Raw genomic sequence first — 18,849 nt, forward strand, 5'->3', positions numbered from 1 at the left:
ATTCCTGGAGGGGGTGAATGGGAGAGGTTGACTTCTTCGGAGGGAGGGGCAAGACTTTGGGAGTCACGTGTTGTGTGTTTAGGGAAAGGAGGAGGCAGGTTCAGTGTGGGGCATAGAGAGCAGGTGGACGTATGCATTTCCTTGAGGGCCTGGAGAATAGTCACTGTGGTACCTATGAAGGAGAAGCCTCTAACAGCATCTACCCTTCTCAGTCTCCCAGGGCTACCTACCAGTTTACTCCAGGTCTCCCTTCCCTAATTCTCTGCTTGTATAACAGACTGTGACCCCACCCCCAACTCTACAAGTACACCCTTTGTTTACCCATTAAGAAAAACCTCCACATGTTCTTCAGCTCCGTATTTGCTGTCCTTATGTGTGCTCAAAACGCATTCCCCCTCTGACCGTTTTTTTGACCCCTAGTCGAGGAGTGTTTAGATGCCACAGGGAGCCCTTGGTGAACTTATTATTTCAGGCTCCAGCTGTCATGCTTTGCCAGTTAGCAAGTAATATGGACTGAGTTAGCTGGTGCCACGTGCAGGAGGGAGTCTCTCAAAGGGTGCAGAGGTTCTTGTGCTTGTGTGTGTACATTATTCATTAGGGTATATATTTGGGGCTAGCTTTCACATCCCAAGGCTTCCTAGTCTCGTACAGACAGAGCCAGAGCTGAGGTATGCTCCAGGTGCTGGGGACACTAATTCCAATGGAGAGGTGACACACAACCAGCTGTCCACCTAACCTCCCCCGCCCAGAGGCAGGAATGAGGGAACAGCTGCCACGTTATAGGGGACACATTTCCTGGGATCCCAAGGCCTGAGTCACAAAAAGGGTAGAGTCCTATCCTTAGGGCTTTCCCCTTAGCTCTGAGGTGTTCAGCACCTCTGTAGCCTTAGAGATGCCACAAAGCCACGTGTCTGTATTTACATTTTTATTGTCTGTTCCTCCTCCACCCCCAAGGATTCTTAGACTCAAAGTAGCCAGCACTGAGGTCCAATTATCTGAAAGCTGATGCAGTACAGGTGGAAGAGGCCCTCTCCCGGCCTGGGAGCTGGCCGGTTGGGCCACATTCCAGCCCTGATGGGTGGTGTGAAGAGGAGCCAGGTTCTCAGCGAGGGATCAGTAAAGCCAGTAGGAGGAGCAGAAGCAGGGCAGCAACCTTAGGGGAGCTTGCAGATCCTGCCAAGTCTTGGGGGCAGAGGTCATTGCCTTCAGGAGACCAGTAGGGGGAGCCACTGAGATGAAGAAAATGGGCTTCTCCCACTGTTTGCGATATCCACGTTGCTTCAGGGCCAATGGCTGCAAACAGCTCCCGGCTACCTCGAACAGCCATGCCCACGAGAACCCAGGGACCTCCCTCAGTCTGGCACAGGAGAGGAGGTGCTGAGGTCACCTGCAGAGTAGGAACCAAGGCCAAATGAGTCTGTTACCTTTCCATCTAGTTCTCTCTCTCTCTCTCTCTCTCTCTCTCTCTCTCTCTCTCTCTCTCTCTCTCTCTCTCTCTCTCTCTCTCTCTCTTTCTCTCTCTTGGTGTGTTTCGAGACAGGGTTTCTCTGTATAGCCCTGGCTGTCCTGGAACTCACTCTGTACTCTGTAGACCAGGCTGGCCTTGAACTCAGAAATCCACTTGCCTCTGCCTCCGAAGCACTGGGATTAAAGGCATGTGCCACCACTGCCCAGCTCCATCTGGTTCTCTTAACTTCCCTAAGATCCAGTCACAAAACAGTGCGTATCTCACCTTTAGGAATCCTGGTTCATGTTCTCTCTAAGGTCTAGCTCAGAAATAATACTTGATCCTATCTGGAACCCAATACCAAGGAACTCCAGTTCTATTGGAAATTGGGTCTAATTGCCCAGAACTACCTTCCCCTCCCTGGTCCAAGATCCCTAAGCCCCTGTACCTCACATCTATCCTCCTGTCCCTCTGAATAGAGGACGCAGAAAGTTCCAGGAGTCAGAATGCCCGGATAGAGGCAGTGACAGAGTCGTGGTGTCAAGATGGAGACAGCTGCAGCTACAGGAACTAGAGAGGAGAGAGAGCTGTAAAGGGTTCTGGCCTGAGGCTACTCCTTATTCCCATAACCCAAGGACTCTCACCTCTGTCCTGTGGGTCCTTCCAGCCCAGAACCCAGCAGCTGGCCCCTGGAGGAATACCCCCTGGGTGTAGGCAGATGGGAAGAGCTGATGGGGAGGGCTCCACCCGAGAGTTCAGCTCCAGTAGGGCCAGGGGGGGTCTAAGTCCTAAGTGCCGGGGAAGACGGATGCTGATGACAGACCGAGAAACCTGGTGGCCCTGTGGCAGGGAGTTGACCCCTGCCCGGCCCAGATGTACTTCAATGTAAGGCACTGTTGTAGAGCCCAGCCTGTGAGAATAGGAACCTGTATCAGGACCAGTATCTTCCATAGGGGGTGAAGTTCTTCCCAGCAGAAGAACAAGGCAGAAACAAACAGTCTCTAGAACCGCCCACCAACTGCTCTGTGATTCCTCTCTCTCCTGTCTTTTTAAATCTAATCAAACCATCGAAAAACAAAACAAACAAACAAAATCTAATCAAACCAAAACATCCCAACAAAAAAATACCCACAACAGGCGCTTTCCCTGTGCTCTGTGAGCCCAAGAGTGATGACATCCTCCTGCTGAAAGAATTCTTCATCTATCACCCAATTTTCCTCACCTTGCCTCTAGCTAGGAGAGACCCACCTGAGAATACAGTGAGTGGCTGCTAGGACCCAGCCTGGGGCCACCAGAATCCCAGTGCAGACTCTATCACCAGTCACATGCACCTCCGTCAGCCAGGGCCACAACACACCAGCTGGAGTGGATTTCGGCCTGAGGCCACAAGCTAGAGAGAGGAGGGAGCCTTGTCAGTGGGAGTCCCCAAGCTGTCCTCCACACCCCCCCCCCACCATCTTGCCGGGACCTAAGAATTACCAGGAACTCCTGAAGCCTCACAGACCCCTGCTCACCACCGTGCTCAGTGTGTGGGGGGCACGTCTGTTTCTCAGTCTCCTCCCCCTCGGGGCCCCAGTCCCAAGTTAGCTGGTCCTCCAGGTAAGCTCCCTGGGTCACATGACGGATCCATAGACCATGAGTCTGCATTGGAGAGAAGGCTCGGGGTCGAAGACAGCCATTTGAGAGGGTTCTGTATCCTGCCAGGAACCACGTCCCCTCCTCACGACACAGAAGGCTCCAACTGGAATCTTTCTGCAGCAAAACAGTATTATTTACTCGCATGAGTGCAGATTCAGGCTTTAGACCCTCTCAGCTTTTGGGGCCTGCCAGGGATCCTGATTCTCTCCTTTAGAGCATGAATCCTTCAAGCCAAGTTCCAACATTGATTTGTGTAAAACTCCAGCCCTCATTTGACAAAACCCCAACGCCTTCTTTCCCCACTGCGCTCTCTCTCTTTCTCTCTCTCTCTCTCTTTCTCTCTCTCTCTCTCTCTCTCTCTCGTTCATTTTTGTTTTTGTTTGTTTGTTTCTCTTTTTTGTTTGTTTGTTTTTTTTTTTTCCGAGACAGGGTTTCTCTGTATCGCCTGGCTGTCCTGGAACTCACTCTGTAGACCAGGCTGGCCTCGAACTTAGAAATATGCTTGTCTCTGCCTCCCAAGTGCTGAGATTAAAGGCATGCGCCATCACGACCCGGCTCTCGTTCGTTTTTTGAGACAAGGGCTTCTCTGAGTAGCCCTGGCTGTTCTCGAACTCTGAAATCGCTTGCATCTGCCTCCTGAGTGGTAGGATTAAAGATACAGTGCACTTGGTTTCAATCCTCTCTTAAAATTGACAAGCTCAGGTTGGAGAGATAGCTCAGTCGGTAAAGCACTTGGTTCATGCGGATTCGGGCTTGGAGCCCAAAACTCAAATTTTTAAAAAGAAGGAATAATCTGGACTTAGTGGTGCACACTTTAGGCGGATCTCTGAGTTCGTTTGAGGCCAGCCTGATCAACAGAGTAAGATTTTTTTCTTTTAATTTTTAAATTTTATGTATTTTTATTTTATGTGTATTGGTGTTTTGTCTGTATGTATACCTGTATGAGGGTGTTATATATTGGAGTTACATTTGTGAGCTGCCATGTGGGTGCTGGGAATTGAACTGGAAGAGCAGTCAGTGCTCTTAACTACTGAGCCATTTCTCCAGCCCCTACACAGTTCTAAGACAGCCAGGGAGACACAGAGAAACCTTGTCAGAAGGGGGAAGAAAAAAAAAAAGAATAGAAATAATAGTTTTGGCACCACGCGGAGGCCAGAACGCCCCGCCCCATTCTGGCTCCTCCCGCCTCCAGCTGGGTCCTGGTCAGGACCGGATTTCCGCAGCGAGTTCCTGCCGCTCACCCAGCATAGGCCCGCCTCTTCCTCCTCCAGGTAGGCGGGACAAAGCAAGTGCGGTGGGTCTCCTGGCGGCGGCACGGACTCCCCCTGGCGGCCGTACAGGCAATGACACCACCAGCTGTTCAACAGCTGCGCCTCCAGCTGCGCGCTGGAGCCAGGGGCGAGTTCTAAGAGAAAGAGCGGCGAGGGGTCGCCTCGGCCGCGGGCCTTCCGCTCCGCCCACCCCACCCGGTCCACCCCGTGCGGCCTCGCGCACCCCCGCGTCCCCAGCGAGCCAGGCGGCAGTGGCTCCCGGGAAGAAAATAGTGTTCGCGGTGGGGCAGGCACACGGCACTCGGGGCCGCGGTCAGGTTCACGCGCGTCCTCAGCTGCAGCAGCGCCAGGTCCGAAGCGAAGTCCCTGGAAGCGTTCTCATGCGCCACGAGGCGCGCCACCCTCTCCTCCTCCGGACGGGAGCGCAGCAGCACCCGCCAGTTCTCGATGTCGTGGGCTGAGCTGTCAGAGGTGCGGGGCTGCTGGATGGGGGAAGCTAAGGACCGTGCGCATTCCGCATACAAGAAGCAAACCTAGCTTCCCAGGCTTAGACTGGGTTTCCAGATTGCAATACTTTGTCCAACACTGGAACCCCACTCCTGTCTGTTATTCTGGTTCTCGCGTTCTGGACCTAACCACCTGCCCGCCCTTGCCAGACTCCCCAGCTTTATATTGGATTCTATATTTCTCACGACTTCACACTACAAACTAAGGTACAACTCCCACCCCAGAGGAAGGGCTGGGCCAGTCTTTTTGGCTGACGCAGGAAAGGGGAAAGAGTGCCTGATATATGGATTCTCACTCACTCACTCCAGAAAGCAGCTGGCCGGTGCCAAGATCCATCTGTCAGACACCAGAGCTCCATAGCAGGGTGTGGAGCCTGGCACCGTCACCTGGGCCTCCCAGGGCCAGGTCCCCGGCCTCGGAGCCTTCCCGCACTCTAAGAAATGAGAGGCCTGGGTCAGGGGGTCTGCAGAAATCCTTAACACTGCAGCCTCCATCCCAATTTGTATCTGCACAGCCCAGCTCAGCTCAGGGTCAGTGCCTCGGCCCTTCACCTGGTTGGGCAAAGGTACAGTTTTCTCCTCTGGGCTCCCAGGGTTCTGACTGGGGCTTCTGGAGCTGGCTGGGAAAGGCAGGCCCAGGTTCTGAACCCATCACGTGTTCCCGAATCCACGACTCATAGGAAGCCACTGCAGTGAAGACCCCAGGGCGGTTCCTCCGTCCACAGCCAAAGCCAAAACTGGTGATTCCCGCCAGGAACCATCGGCCACCATCCTCACAGACCAGCGGTCCCCCAGAGTCACCCTAATGATAGATGACTAAAGTCAGAGACTAGTTCAAGAATTCTTACCCCATATTGACCTAACATATAGCTACCTTCTAGAAACCTTCCTTAGCTATCTTCACCTTTGTATTATCTACAATTCTAATTAGAAGAAAGCCTGGTAAAGCAGAGAACCACAGAGTAGCCAAAGCCAAGAGACGAGGTCTCATTTGGAGCTGAATGATGCTTGTAAATAGTTCGACCCTAATCTGTCCCTGATTTCTAAGATTTCTTTCTTGTGTAGCTGTCTTCAGACAAGAATGCATAGGATCCCATTGCACATGGTTGTGAGCCACCATGTGATTGCTGGGAATGAACTCAGGACCTCTGGAAAAGCAGTTCAGTGGTCTTAACCGCTGAGCCATCTCTCTAGCCGGATTTCAAGGTTTCTAAATTGCAGCTCCCAAGGTTTTGTTTTGGGCTGGGCTTGACCCCAGGGTCTCGTAAATGCTGAGCTCTGCCCCTTTAAAAAGTAAACTAGGAAGCCAGGAGGTCGAGTTTTACACTCTGGTGTTTACATTGCTTTTTTTTTTTTTTTTAAGTATTCATTCTAAGTGGGGTGAGATGGAATCTCAAAGTAGTTTTAATTTGCATTTCTCTGATTGCTAATCGTGTTGAACACTTTAAAAAATGTTAAGTTTCTTCTTTTGAGAACTCTCTGTTCACTGGTCCTTTTTTTTTTTTTGGTTTTTCAAGACAGGGTTTCTCTGTATAGCCCTGGTGAGTCCAAGGCCAATGAGAGGCCCTGTTTTTTTGTTTGTTTGTTTGTTTTAAGTTTTCAAGACATAGTTTCTCTGTGTAACAGCCCTGACTGTCCTGGAATCCGATTTGTACACCAGGCTGGCCTCAGACTCTCAAAGCCCTGGCCACCTCTGCCTCCAGAGTGCTGGTGAAAGGCATGTGCCACCAAACCTCTGCAAGGGACCCTGTCTTAAAGGAGACTATATGCCTAATGAGGTTGTCCTCTGCCTGTACCCCTGCTCACACACATACAACACCACCTCCATATGCATACACTCAAGACACAAAAAGAAAAATAAATAAATTAAAGCAAGGTACATACCTATAGTCCTAACACTTGGGAGGTGAAAAGATCAGGACTCAGTGACATAGTTATTTTTAGGCTAGCCTGAGCTCCATGAGACTGTCTCCAAACAAATAAACAAACAATGGCTAAAGGCTATATTGAGCGTAAAATGCACACACAATAAATAAATGTAAAGACAAATGAGATACTAGCTGAGGAAGACCCTAAAGGAGCCTGTATGGAGCCTACATCTGTAGCCCCTACTATCCAAGAAGCTAAGGCTGGAGGATCACTGAAATTCAGGAGTCAAAGACCACCTTGGGCAACACGGAAAGATCCTGGTTATGAAGGAATGAATACATGAACAAATAAATACATTAAGAATGGGGGGTATGGGCCGGGCGGTGGTGGCATACGCCTTTAATCCCAGCACTTGGGAGGCAGAGGCAGGCGGATTTCTGAGTTAGAGGCCAGCCTGGTCTACAGAGCGAGTTCCAGGACAGCCAAGGCTACACAGAGAAACCCTGTTTTGGAAAAAAAAAAAAAAAATGGGAGTGTGAAATCAAATGAGGAAGACCTAAAATGAGCAGACCACAAACAATTGGTATGGGGCATTGTTATTCTATGGTGTCTGTTCAGGAGTCACAAAGAAGTCTGGGGCTGGTGAGATGGTTAAGAGCACTAGCTACACTTCCCAGAGGACCCAGGTTCAACTCCCATCCACATCGTGGCTCACAATCATCTGTAACTACAGTTCTGGGATCCAATGCCCTTTTCTGCCTTGGGCACCGGTCATACACATGGTGCACAAATGTACATACAGGCAAAACACTGATACATACAAAATAAGTTTTAAAATGTTTAAAAGTGGCTGGGAGAGATGATTCAGAGGTTAAGAGCACTCCCTGTTCTTCCCGAGGACCCAGGTTCAATTTCTAACATCCGTATAGCAACTCCCAACTGCCTCTAACTCTAGTTCCAGGGGATCTGCTGCCCTTACACAGAAATACATGAAGGCAAAACATCAATGCGCATTAAGTAAATAAAAATAAAATGTTGAAAAAAGAAGGCTCGACATTTTGTAGAGCTATGCTACCCAGAATAGTAGGTAACAGCCCAAAGCAGCTATGGTTTTAAGATTGCTTTTCGTGCTTTATGAATGGGAGTGTTTTGCCTACGTGTGTTTGTGTACCACAAGTGTGTCTGGTGTCTGTGGAGGTCAGAAAAGTGTGTTGGGTCCCTGGAACTGGAGGTACAGAGGTTGTAATGGACCTGGGAATTGAACCCTGGCCCTCTGCAAGGGCAGCAAAGGCTCTTAACCAAGGACAGCTCTTCAGCTCTGATCATTTAAGTTTAGACTCAGTTTTAATCTCTCAGGACCCCAGCTCCCCTCCCCCTTCTGTTTTGCTTTAGTTGAGATAGGTCTCATGAATCCCCGATGGCTTCAGATTCACTGTGTAGCTGAAGTTGGTCTTGACTGCTGATCCTTCTGCTTCTGCTACTTTGTTTATGAATTCTGGGGCTATAGGCACATACCTTAACTCTCAGCTCCTGTGGTGCTGGCTAAGTTAAGCCACAAGAGAAGGAGACGGGGAGGGAGAGGGAGAGATAGGAGGTTACAGGAATTGAATTTGAAGCCACTTGTGTGGTATACACTTATCCCCTCTGAACCATCTCATGGGCTCCTTTTTCTTAAAATGTATTGACTTATTTTGTATTTTATCATTATTATGTGTTGTGGGAGGAGCCTTGTATCCTACAGCACATATGTAGAAATCAGAGCATAACTAGGCTGGCTCTCTCCTTCCACCTTCAGTTCTAGGGATGAGACTTGGGTTGCCAGGCTTCTGAGGTAAGTCCTTACCTGATGAGTCATCTCACCACCCACTTGTCTTCCTGCCTTCTGTCCCTGCACACACACACCCCAACAAGGTCTTGCTATATAGTTCAGCATGGCCTTGAACTTGTGATCTCATGCCTCAGTCTTCCAAGTGCTAGGATTATAGGCCTGGGGCTCCATGTGCAGCTTTACTTTCACTTTCTTCTTTTTCATACCACATTTCATATGTCCAATACCTACATATGACTAGCAGATATTGTACTGGACAAATAACATTTTCCATAATTAAGATTTTTGTTTTTAAAGGCAGGGTCTTACTATGTAGACCAGGATGGCCTTGAACTCAATGATCCACCTGCCTCTACCTCCTCATCACACAACACATGTCACTATGGCTGGCCTTTCTGTTTTTAAATTCCTGTGTATTTATTTTTGTTTGTTTGTTTGTTTTGTTTTTTTGTTTTTTGAGGCAGGGTTTCTCTGTGTAGCCCCAGCTGTCCTGGAACTCACTCTGTAGACCAGGCTGGCTTTGAACTCAGAAATCCTCCTGCCTCTGCCTCCCAAGTACTGGGATTAAAGGCGTGTGCCACCACTGCCCGGCTTCTATGTATTTATTTATTTTGTGTGCATGATCAAGTGCCATGGCCAGAGTGTAGAGGTCAGAGAGCAAGCCTCAATACTCAGCTCTCTTCAACCTGTGGGTCCTGGGGATCAAACTCAGGCTGGCAGGCTGGACAGTGAGAACATGTACTTGCTAAGCCATGCTGCCAACCTCAGGAAGTTCAGTAAACACTACAGTGTGGAATATTCAAAGAACTCAAGAAGCTAAACATAAGGAAAACACACAACCCAATCGAAATAATGGACCAGTGAACAGAGAGTTCTCAAAAGAGGGAACACAAAAATCTACTTAACATTTTTGAAAGTGTTCAACATGATTAGCAATCAGGGAAATGCTGATTAAAACTACTTTGAGATTCTATCTCACCCCACTCAGAATGAATATTTTCAAAAAAAAAAGCAATGACAACAAATGCTGGTTAGGATATGGGGAAATGTGAACACTAACTCATTATTGGTGGGAATGAAATTCCAACACCCACTATAGAAATCAGTATGGAGATTTCTCAAAAAGCTAAAAGTAGAAGTATCCTGTGATGCAGAGATCCTGGACATCTGTCTGAAGGACTCCAGGTTCTCCTACAGAGAATCCTACATCCCCATGCTCACTGATGCTCCATTCACAGTAGCTAGAAGACGAATCAGCCTAGATGTCCCTTCAACTGATTAATAACTAATAAAAATGTGGTAACTGCACACTGTAGAATTTTACTCAAAAAAGAAGAAATTTGGGGCTGAAGAGATGGCTCAGTGGTTAAGAGCACCGTCTGCTCTTCCAGAGGTCCTGAGTTCAATTCCCAGCAACCAAATGATGGTTCACAACTGTCTATAATGGGATCTGATGCCCTCTTCTGGTGTGTCTGAAAACAGTGACAGTGTACACACATACATAAAATAAATAAATAAATAAAATTTGCAGAAAAGTGGGTGGAAGTGAAAAATACTATACCAAGCAAGGCTATGCAAGCTAAGAAAGGATAAATGCCACATATTCTTTCTCATCTGTAGATCTGAGCTTCATATGTCTACATTTTTATGTTTAATTTAGAGTAGCTGTAATAGTCAGGAATGGATTTGTGAGAGGGAAGAAGAAGCCTGAAGGGGTGAGGACCTAGTAGAACATAGGTGCTATAAAAGTGGGAGGGGACTGGGTAATTAAAGGGTTAAGTTGGGATAGGGATGGGGGGGACAGGAGAAAGAAGAAAGTGGGGTAAGTTAACCAAAACTAAAGGTATACAGAAAACTTTATGGAAACCCAGTACTTCGAGTAAAAATATAACAGCTTCGTCTACGAAGAGTGAGTGTTCTAGGCCAGCCAAGAATATGTAGTAAGACCCTGTCAAAAAATTTTAAAAATATGTATATATCTGTTTTTTTTTTTTTGTTTTTTTTTTTTTTTTTTTTTTTTTTTTTTTTTTTTTTTTTTTGTTTTTCAAGACAGGGTTTCTCTGTATAGCCCTGGCTGTCCTGGAACTCACTCTGTAGACCAGGCTGGCCTCAAACTCATAAATCCGCCTGCCTCTGCCTCCCAAGTGCTGGGAGTAAAGGTGTGTGCCACCACTGCTCGGCTTCTTATCTTTCTGTAATTTTAAAAGGAGTTTGAATACATATGGACGGTGCTTCTCCAAGAAGCCTTAGGTTATTAAATGATAATCTTGGTGTGAACTATGGCACACCTCCCTAGGAGATGTTCATCAGGGAAGCCCCAGAGACGCTCTCGATTGCCAACCGTAGATGGTAAGACTATTGCAGAAACAACAACACACTTTAGTTGCAATACACAGAGAAATCAACCTGGAACTGGCCAGAAAACTTCTTCCCTGATGGCTAGCTTTCATAGAGCTGTGGAAGCTGGTGGGGAATTCAGGTCATGAATAATATTACCCTACCGTGAATCCAGAATGCTACAGTAAGAACCTGACAAGCAAGATGTCCCACTGATAAAGCAGTGGTAGAAGGTCACAGAGATAACCACCTGGTTTCTGATTAGATATCTGAGAAATCCACAGGAAGGGTTCTACCCCTGGTCATGTAAACCATGGAGTCCTGGGCCCTAGCAGGTAATCTACTCCACTAACATTGTTTGGCTACATATTGTTAAACTGCTTTCTAAATGTTTGTGTTTACACCCACTGATCAGTGCAGCTCTCACCCTGGTCAGAAAGCTTCTGTCTGCAGTGGGCATCAGTTAGATGCAGGCACATAACTGGCCAGAGTGCTGAGACTAAGTGACCGTTGAGGGCTTACCACTAAGTGAACGCCTGTATCGACATCTGTAGTGTTCCCCAGGGATTAGGGAAGAAGAGGAGGAGGAAGAGGAGGAGGAGGAGGAGGAGGAGGAGGAGGAAAGAATCTAAGAGCCAGAGGATGGGGGAGGAGTGGTATGAAGTCCTGTCTTCTATTCAGAGATGGCCATCGTATTTATAAGCTCACTCATGAGTGTTTACTTACACACAATCAAACTAATGGAATCAGCCAGCGTTTCAGCAGACAGCACTAACTGGACTCAAGTAATTTGCAAAAATAAAAAGACGATAAGGAGGTAGGTGTGGAGGGGGTGTTGCAGGTATCTGCCGGGAGAAGGAGGGGGGAGTTCAGTGTGGACATAATCAATGTACGTTGTATGCATGTATGAAATTGTCTAAAAGTAAATAAAAGATATTCAGGATGAGGGAAATCAAGTAATTGGAACTGTAGAGATGCCTCAGTGGTAATCAGAGCATTTGTTGCTCTTTGAGAGGACCCAGGTATGGTTTCCAACATCCACATGGTTGACTCATCTGAAACTACAGTTTTAGGAGATCTGGTGCCCTCCTCTGGCCTCTACAGGCAGTGCATACATGTGGTAATCATCAGGCAAAACACTCAAACACATAAAATAATAATAAAATAAATACATATGCATAAAATAAATAAAATCTAAACTTTTAAGGGACTGATTATGTCTATGGGTCCTGGAACCTCAGAACCATCTACTTTGTATCCACACCACTACCATGAACGCTGGGTTAATTTCTCAAAAAAGCTGTTTCAAATATACTGTTTTGGCTATCAGCCAGTTATCTGGAAAAGTCCCTCTGTGAAGAATTAATTCATTTTTACCAGTGATTATTTGTTAGGTACCAACTAAGCAACAAGTGTTGTGCTATATAGGCTGGGCTTTGAAATAAGAAAAATAATAGCTAATAGTTTTTAGATCATAGTGAGGTCATTAATTATGGTAACAAAACTTGATGTATTATTGTCATCTTCCAGATATGAGGTTTGAACATTTGGTAAAGTTGAATATCTTGGAGCTGGTGGTGCTGGACTTGTGAAAGGAGTAGAGGATGCGCCCTGAGCAAGTGAAGTCCTGAGTGTACTGTTGACGTGGCTGAAGCCAGGTCAAGGGCTCCAAGGCCTTGGAACCATGAGATATTGGCAAAGCTGTATCTACATATGGGCCATGCTCAAGATGGGTGGCAAAGCTCAACTCAGGAGTCCAAAACAATTCATCAGTGTGTAAGACCAGCAGCCTCAGCTTCCCACACTACTGGTCTACAGAGACCTCCTACTGAGACTAGTTAAACCTTGGCACTGTGCTATGCCCAGTGAACACATCAAAGTTCCCAGCCAGAGTGGGAATCTAACCCCAGTTTTGCTGTCTGTGTGTCTATCCTTTCTTCGTTCTCTCACTAGTCTTAATCTCGGTTCCATGACCCCTGCCTCATGGGATGCAGGGTACATGCAGCAGCTACTGACACTCGGGAGTCTGGGGCTCTGCTGCATCACACTTCCAAGGGTAAAGGTATGTGTGTTGAGTCCTAGCTTCCACCCATCTGTAATCTTTATGACAGTCCTACACATTGATACTCTTTTGTTTTGTTTTGAGGTAGGGTCTCACATAGCCTAGGCTGACCACTATGTGTCTCAGATAAGCCCTGAGCGATTCACCTGGCTTTTCCTCCACTTACCAAGGGCTGAGATTACAAGTGCTTCCTGCTATGCCAGGCTCCATTGACTGTCTTTGGGTTTTGTTTTGTTGCCAGAGATTGAACCTAGCACCTTCTAAGTGCTAGACACATACTGTACCCATGAGCCATACTCCTCAGACCAGATTACATTGAAGATGAGGCTCAGATCTTCATCTACTCCTTAGGTGCTTCCTATGGGTTAGGAGACCTCTTCTTACCTGGCAGGTATCCCTTCGTCCCTCTGGGTAGCCAGCACACAACATCCCTGGCAACAGCTGGAAAGTCTGGTTGAAAGGGCCAGGCCGGCTGTAGAGACACTGACAGGCAGCCTCTCCCAGCAATCTTAGCTCCACTTCCTGTAGAACCCAGGGGAGAGGCAGAGGGTCTGGAGGGCAGAACCAGAGAACAGATACTGTGAGTTAGGTATGAAACACTCATCTCTCCAGACCTATGCTTTGTCCCTTTCAGCTGCCATGTAGATATTTCCATCAACGTGCCTCTACTGAGTCTGAAGATGATGGTAGCTTACTGGGGAGGCTGCTTGCTAATATACACAAAGGCTGTGTTCAGTCCCCAGAACTGAATAAACCAGCTGTGCTGGCACATGCCTGTAGTCCCAGAACTTGGGAACTAGAAGTAGAAAATCAGAAACTCAAGATCATCATCAGCTACATAGAAAGTTCAATGCCAGCTTGGGCTATGTGAGACCCTGCCTTGGGAAAAAAAAAGATGGCCCCCTGGCCTACCATACCATCTGTTCTTTCATCATACCATCTGTTTGTTCTTTCTTCTCTCTAAGTCCTATTCTTTTTTTTTTTTTAGATTTATTTATTATTATATGTAAGTACACTGTAGCTGTCTTCAGACACACCAGAAGAGGGCATCAGATCTCATTACTGATGGTTGTAAGCTACCATATGGTTGCTAGGATTTGAACTCAGGACCTTCAGAAGAGCAGTCAGTGCTCCTAACCGTTGAACCATCTCTCCAGCCCTCTAAGTCCAATTCTTAAGTTTGGCCCCTGTAAGCATCCAGCGAGAGCTGTTACAGATGCTATAAAGTTGTGTTCTATACAAGGTCCATAGACAATAATGTATATATGTCAGAGCTAAAAACCACCAAGCTTTCCAAGCTGGAGTGGGTATTTGTTCAAAAACAGAGCAACTTTTAAACAAAGATATCATGTGTATTAGATATGGCCTTGTATCCATTTACCAAACACAGAAACTGGATTTTAGGATAAGAATCTGGATGTTAGCCAGACATGGTGGCACAGTGAATCTCTGAGTTTGAGGACCTCCTGATCTATAGAGTGAGTTTCAGGACAGCCAGAGCTACACAGAGAAACCCTGTCTCGAAAGGCAAACAGACAAACACAAAAAAGCAAAAACACAGCAACAAAAAGAATATGGGTATCATCTCTGTCTCCATTTTAAAAGATTATTTTATGTATATGAGTGTTTTGCCTGATTGTCTGTGTGCACATCACATGGGTCCCTAGTGTGTGCATACAAAGGTCAGAGAAGGGCACAGGATACCCTGCAACTGGAGTTATGTGGAGTTATAGTTGGTTGTGAGCTGCCATGTGGGTGCTGGGAACCAAACCTGGGTGCTCTGCCACAACAACAACTCCTTTTTAACTGCCAAAGCCTTTTCTCCAGCCCCCCCTTTTAACTCAGCTTCCCACTTAGCTCCCAAGATGTCCCACTTGTGTCTCTGTGGAACTTCCCAGTGCAGGCAGCATAATCTGGGGCCTGAATGATCAGCCCAGCCTCCTGACTGGTCAGTTTCCTATATCAGTCTGTACCTGCTACTTCCATGTGGATCCTGCAGGCTCAACCTGGGCCCCAGTGCTAACCTTCTGGGACTCCAGGTGTATATTACTACTTACAGCTGCTATCTTTGTTGTTGCTGTTATTGTTATTGACACAGGCTCCCACTATGTAGCCCTAGCTGTCCTGAAATTCATTCTGACTTTGAACCCTCAGAGATCCATTTGCCTCTGCCTCTAGAGTGCTGAGATTAAAGGTATGCACCACTGCAATCGGCCCAGGTGCAACTTTCGATGAGAAGACTCAGGAGCCAGAGAGGGACAGGGAATGTGAAGAGGCCCTTCCAGACTCAACCAGAATCCTGAGAGGTCAGGCTATGGCTGAACCTGTCTTGGAGCTCAGCTAGCATGGTCTGGGGACCTTGGTAGTGCCACTGGTTGGCATTACTCTGTCCTTCAGTCTCAGCATCACTTTAAGATCTTCTACATCCACCCTCAGCATCCTTGTGAGCTCTGCCCTGCCACAGGGTAGCACCCCAGGGTTTCCCTAGAGCCCCTCAGGATGGCCTCTATTTAGCACATCCTCTCTCCACACAGTCTCCTTTCCAGAAATCTGCTCTGAAGGCCCATAATCAGGACGCTCTGGCTCTTTCCACAGACTTCCTGGGTGCTCATGATCACCGTTCCCTGTTGGTAACCCCTGCAAGCCGCAGCTATGGCATCTCCTCCACAAAGCTCCTTTCCAGGCCCTTAGTCCTGGCAAAGTCTGACCAAAGCAGATGTAGAATAGCTAGGGGTGTGTTTACTAACGGCAAAGTAACACCAAGTACTCGGGGTGGAAGAAAATGGAAAAGTAGTCTGCCTCTGACACTACGGTGCTAGCCATTGCTGCTGGGCTTTCCTTGGGTTTTCTCCACTGCCACCCAACACCCCGAGAGCTATTTTCCTCTTCTCACAGGAGGAAATGTGTAGGGGGGAATGCTTTGTCTGAAAGAGCTGGGATGGAACCCGAATCTGACCTAAATCCAAAAGAGAAAAGAAAAGGAAAAAAAAAAACTGGGAGAAAAGGTGAGGCCAGGAATAGAGCAACCTCGGGGGCAGAGGAGGGTACATAAAAAGAGGTTAGGAATTTTCCGCAGATTAGAACCAGATCTCCCAAGCTCTGCCTGGGTCCCACTCTTTACATTTTTTTTTTTTTTTTTTTTTTTTGAGACAGGTTTTCTCTGTGCAGCCCTGGCTGTCCTGGAACTCACTCTGTACACTCTGTAGACCAGGCTGGCCTCGAACTCAGAAATCCGCCTGCCTCTGCCCTGCAAGTGCTGGGATTAAAGGCATGCGCCACCACCGCCCCGTTCTTTAGGCTCCGCTTCCAAGGGGGCAACCCTCCAGAGGACCCAGCTTTCAGGGCCACACTTGAAAGGGCGGTGATGCATCCTACTTACCAGCCTCCTGGATGTCTCCCCAACCAGTGGCCCAGCAGGCAGTGCCGTGAGCGAAGAGGTGCGAGGCACGAGGCAGGCAGACCGGCCGCACGGAGGGGCCCAGCTTGGCTGGCGAGGCCAGGCGCAGTAGAGCCAAGTCTGCGCCCAGTTCCACTTTGCTGTAGTTGTCCGGTACCAGGATGGTGGCCACTGAGCGCAACTGCGCTCCTTCCAGGGGCCCGTCCTGGGAATGCACGCCCAGCAGGACTGACAATTCGTCCGCAGGCTCCAAGGTCCCATTCCTGCTCCAGTGCCAGAGAGAGAAGGGGACTAGGTTAGCCCTACGGAGTCAGTCCTTGGGGCTGACGACTTAGAGCCAACTGGGAGCTAGGGTCAGAGAGAACCCAGCGAGAGAGCAGATCCAGAGTTTTCACCGTGGAGGTTGAAAGGGTCAAATAGGACTTGGAGATGTCAGTGGGAGCCTTGGAAAAATTTCTGTTCCAGGGTATTCAGCCTGGACAGCAAGGCATTGCCAGGCAGGAAGAAATAAGCAGGGAAGGTTGAGCTGCAGCGCAGGTTAGCTGTAGGAGAGAGCCTGGACAAAGACTGTACTCACGTCACGAAACAGTGAGCAGCGGAGAGGACCCAGGAAGGGGCGATGAGGGAGCCCCCGCAGATGTGGCCCCCATCTTGATGCAGGCTCACCTGCCACGGCCAAGTGCCAGGATGTGCGTCAGAGCCCCCCACGATGCGGGAAGAGGGCTCAGGGCGGCCGCAGTCTGGAATGGAGACCCCTAGAAGTCAAAGCTCAGTGAGGGTTCCCCTCCTCCCCTAACCCTTCGGACTCCAGAGACCCTGGTAACTCGGGAAGGCGGGGTGGTGGAGCCTGAACCTCCATCCACCCCTTTAGTTTGCCCTTCTGAACATGAGTAAGGCACGGGTGGAGTGCCTGGGCACTTCCAATTCACCCATGACCTAGCCAGTTTGAAACTTCTTTAGGATTCAAGACAGCCTTTAAGTTCCAGCGCCCAGGAGGCAGAGACAGGTGGAGCTCTGAGAGTGTGAGGTTAGCCTGGCCTACAAGAGTGAGCTTTAGGATAGTCAGGACTAGAGAGAGATACCCTATCTCAAAAGCAAAGCAAAACAAAGCAAAGCAAAATAAAACAAAAGCAAGCAAGCAAACAAACAAACAAATGAAAAAACAAGATTGAAGGCAATTCATGCTTCTCTCTTACCTAGGTCTTCAAATTCTCCTTGGGTAGGACTGACCACTAGAAGACAGAAGACACAGAGAGAAAGATGCTCCTTACTTCAACCCCGACACTGTCAGCACCCATCTTCCTGCTCTCACTGGGCTTTTGCGGCACTCCTCCTCCCCCCAGTTCCCTGTTTCAGCCTTTTGCCTACACTGAGGCAACTGAACCTAACTGTCCCCAGTCCATCAGTCTTACCTGAGTCCTGGAAGGCTCCTGGTATGGGACTGACCACTGAGAAGACAAGAGGGAGGCAAGGAAAGTCTGGAGAGATGACGCACCTAGGTGTGGTTCTTCCTTCCTCTGCCCAATTTTAGAGTTCCATCTCCCCAGAACTGGTAGGCCTCCTTTCTCCTCCCCTCTGCACAATCCCTCAGGCTCCTGGCATGCCCTCCTCCAACCCCTTCCTCTTGACACTCTGACATCTCACTGCCATAAAGGATTCAGGATATATTTCCTGCTTTTCAGCTCTCTAGGGTTGGTATCCAGGATTCTTAAAGCCCTGTCCTCCGAACTTACCCAGGATTACAAGTGGGAGAAACAGGTGTTGGGACATGGTCTACTAAAGTCAGCTGGAAGCACAGAGGTAGGTGAGAGGTTGTTTCCTGCCACTACTCTGTCACCAACTATGTAGCTGGTTCCTCCTGATGGTCCCAGGAGTAGCCCCACCCTCCCTGGCTAGAACCCATCTGTGGGAATCTGAGAGGATCTGGAGCTGAAAGGGAAAAGTAGGGAGCTCAAAGGCCCCACCCAGAACTCTGGTACATCTCACATATCTGGAGGCTCAGAATGGAAGTAGGGAGGTGTCCTAGCTCCAGGACACCTGTTGGATGTGGAGAGATGAGCAGAGAGTCCCGTGTGTTAAACCAAATAAGATGACTGTGGTGGGGTGGAGTGCTGGAAGCACATTCCCTGGGTCTGTGGAAGAGCAGGATGGGGCTGGCAGTAGCCCTTGGCGTGATTCACCCGAGACCTCACCCTTGATTGGGGTGTGGCTTCCCCAGTGGCTTGGCCTTTTCTTCTCACACAGCTCTGGTTACTGGAGTTACTGGCCAGGCCTGGGACAGGAACTCTAGGGAATTCAATTCCACCCTAACAAAGGGATCACAGATTCTGCCTTGTTGAGCAAGGCTGGGGGTACTGGAGAGGACTAAACAGCCTAGCAAAGCTGAAAGCATCCCACTGCCCTGTGTGTGGGGTGTTAGACTCTCCATACTGTTGTCCAGCCTATTGGTATACTGTTTATCATTAGGATCCTACTTAAGAAAGGCAAGGCACTG

The 18,849-nt window shown here is 48.4% G+C and overlaps 1 protein-coding gene across 1 annotated transcript; it reads right to left on the reverse strand.

Annotated features, from left to right (window-relative positions):
- Positions 1 to 910: 910 nt before the first annotated feature.
- Positions 911 to 18,401, reverse strand: Prss36 (serine protease 36). The gene is made up of 15 exons (XM_031384633.1): positions 18,089 to 18,401; positions 17,768 to 17,803; positions 17,552 to 17,587; positions 16,933 to 17,095; positions 16,338 to 16,618; positions 13,343 to 13,509; positions 5,415 to 5,664; positions 5,167 to 5,296; positions 4,580 to 4,818; positions 4,327 to 4,490; positions 2,962 to 3,199; positions 2,696 to 2,837; positions 2,092 to 2,357; positions 1,896 to 2,017; positions 911 to 1,387 (listed from the first exon to the last, which is right to left on the reverse strand). The coding sequence occupies exons 1-15, from the start codon at positions 18,123 to 18,125 to the stop codon at positions 1,103 to 1,105; spliced, it is 2,556 nt and encodes an 851-aa protein (XP_031240493.1). The 5' UTR covers positions 18,126 to 18,401; the 3' UTR covers positions 911 to 1,102.
- Between the last annotated feature and the right edge of the window lie 448 nt (positions 18,402 to 18,849).

The sequence above is a fragment of the Mastomys coucha genome, unplaced genomic scaffold (genome assembly GCF_008632895.1).
Source record: "Mastomys coucha isolate ucsf_1 unplaced genomic scaffold, UCSF_Mcou_1 pScaffold21, whole genome shotgun sequence".
NCBI classification, from domain to species: Eukaryota; Metazoa; Chordata; class Mammalia; order Rodentia; family Muridae; genus Mastomys; species Mastomys coucha.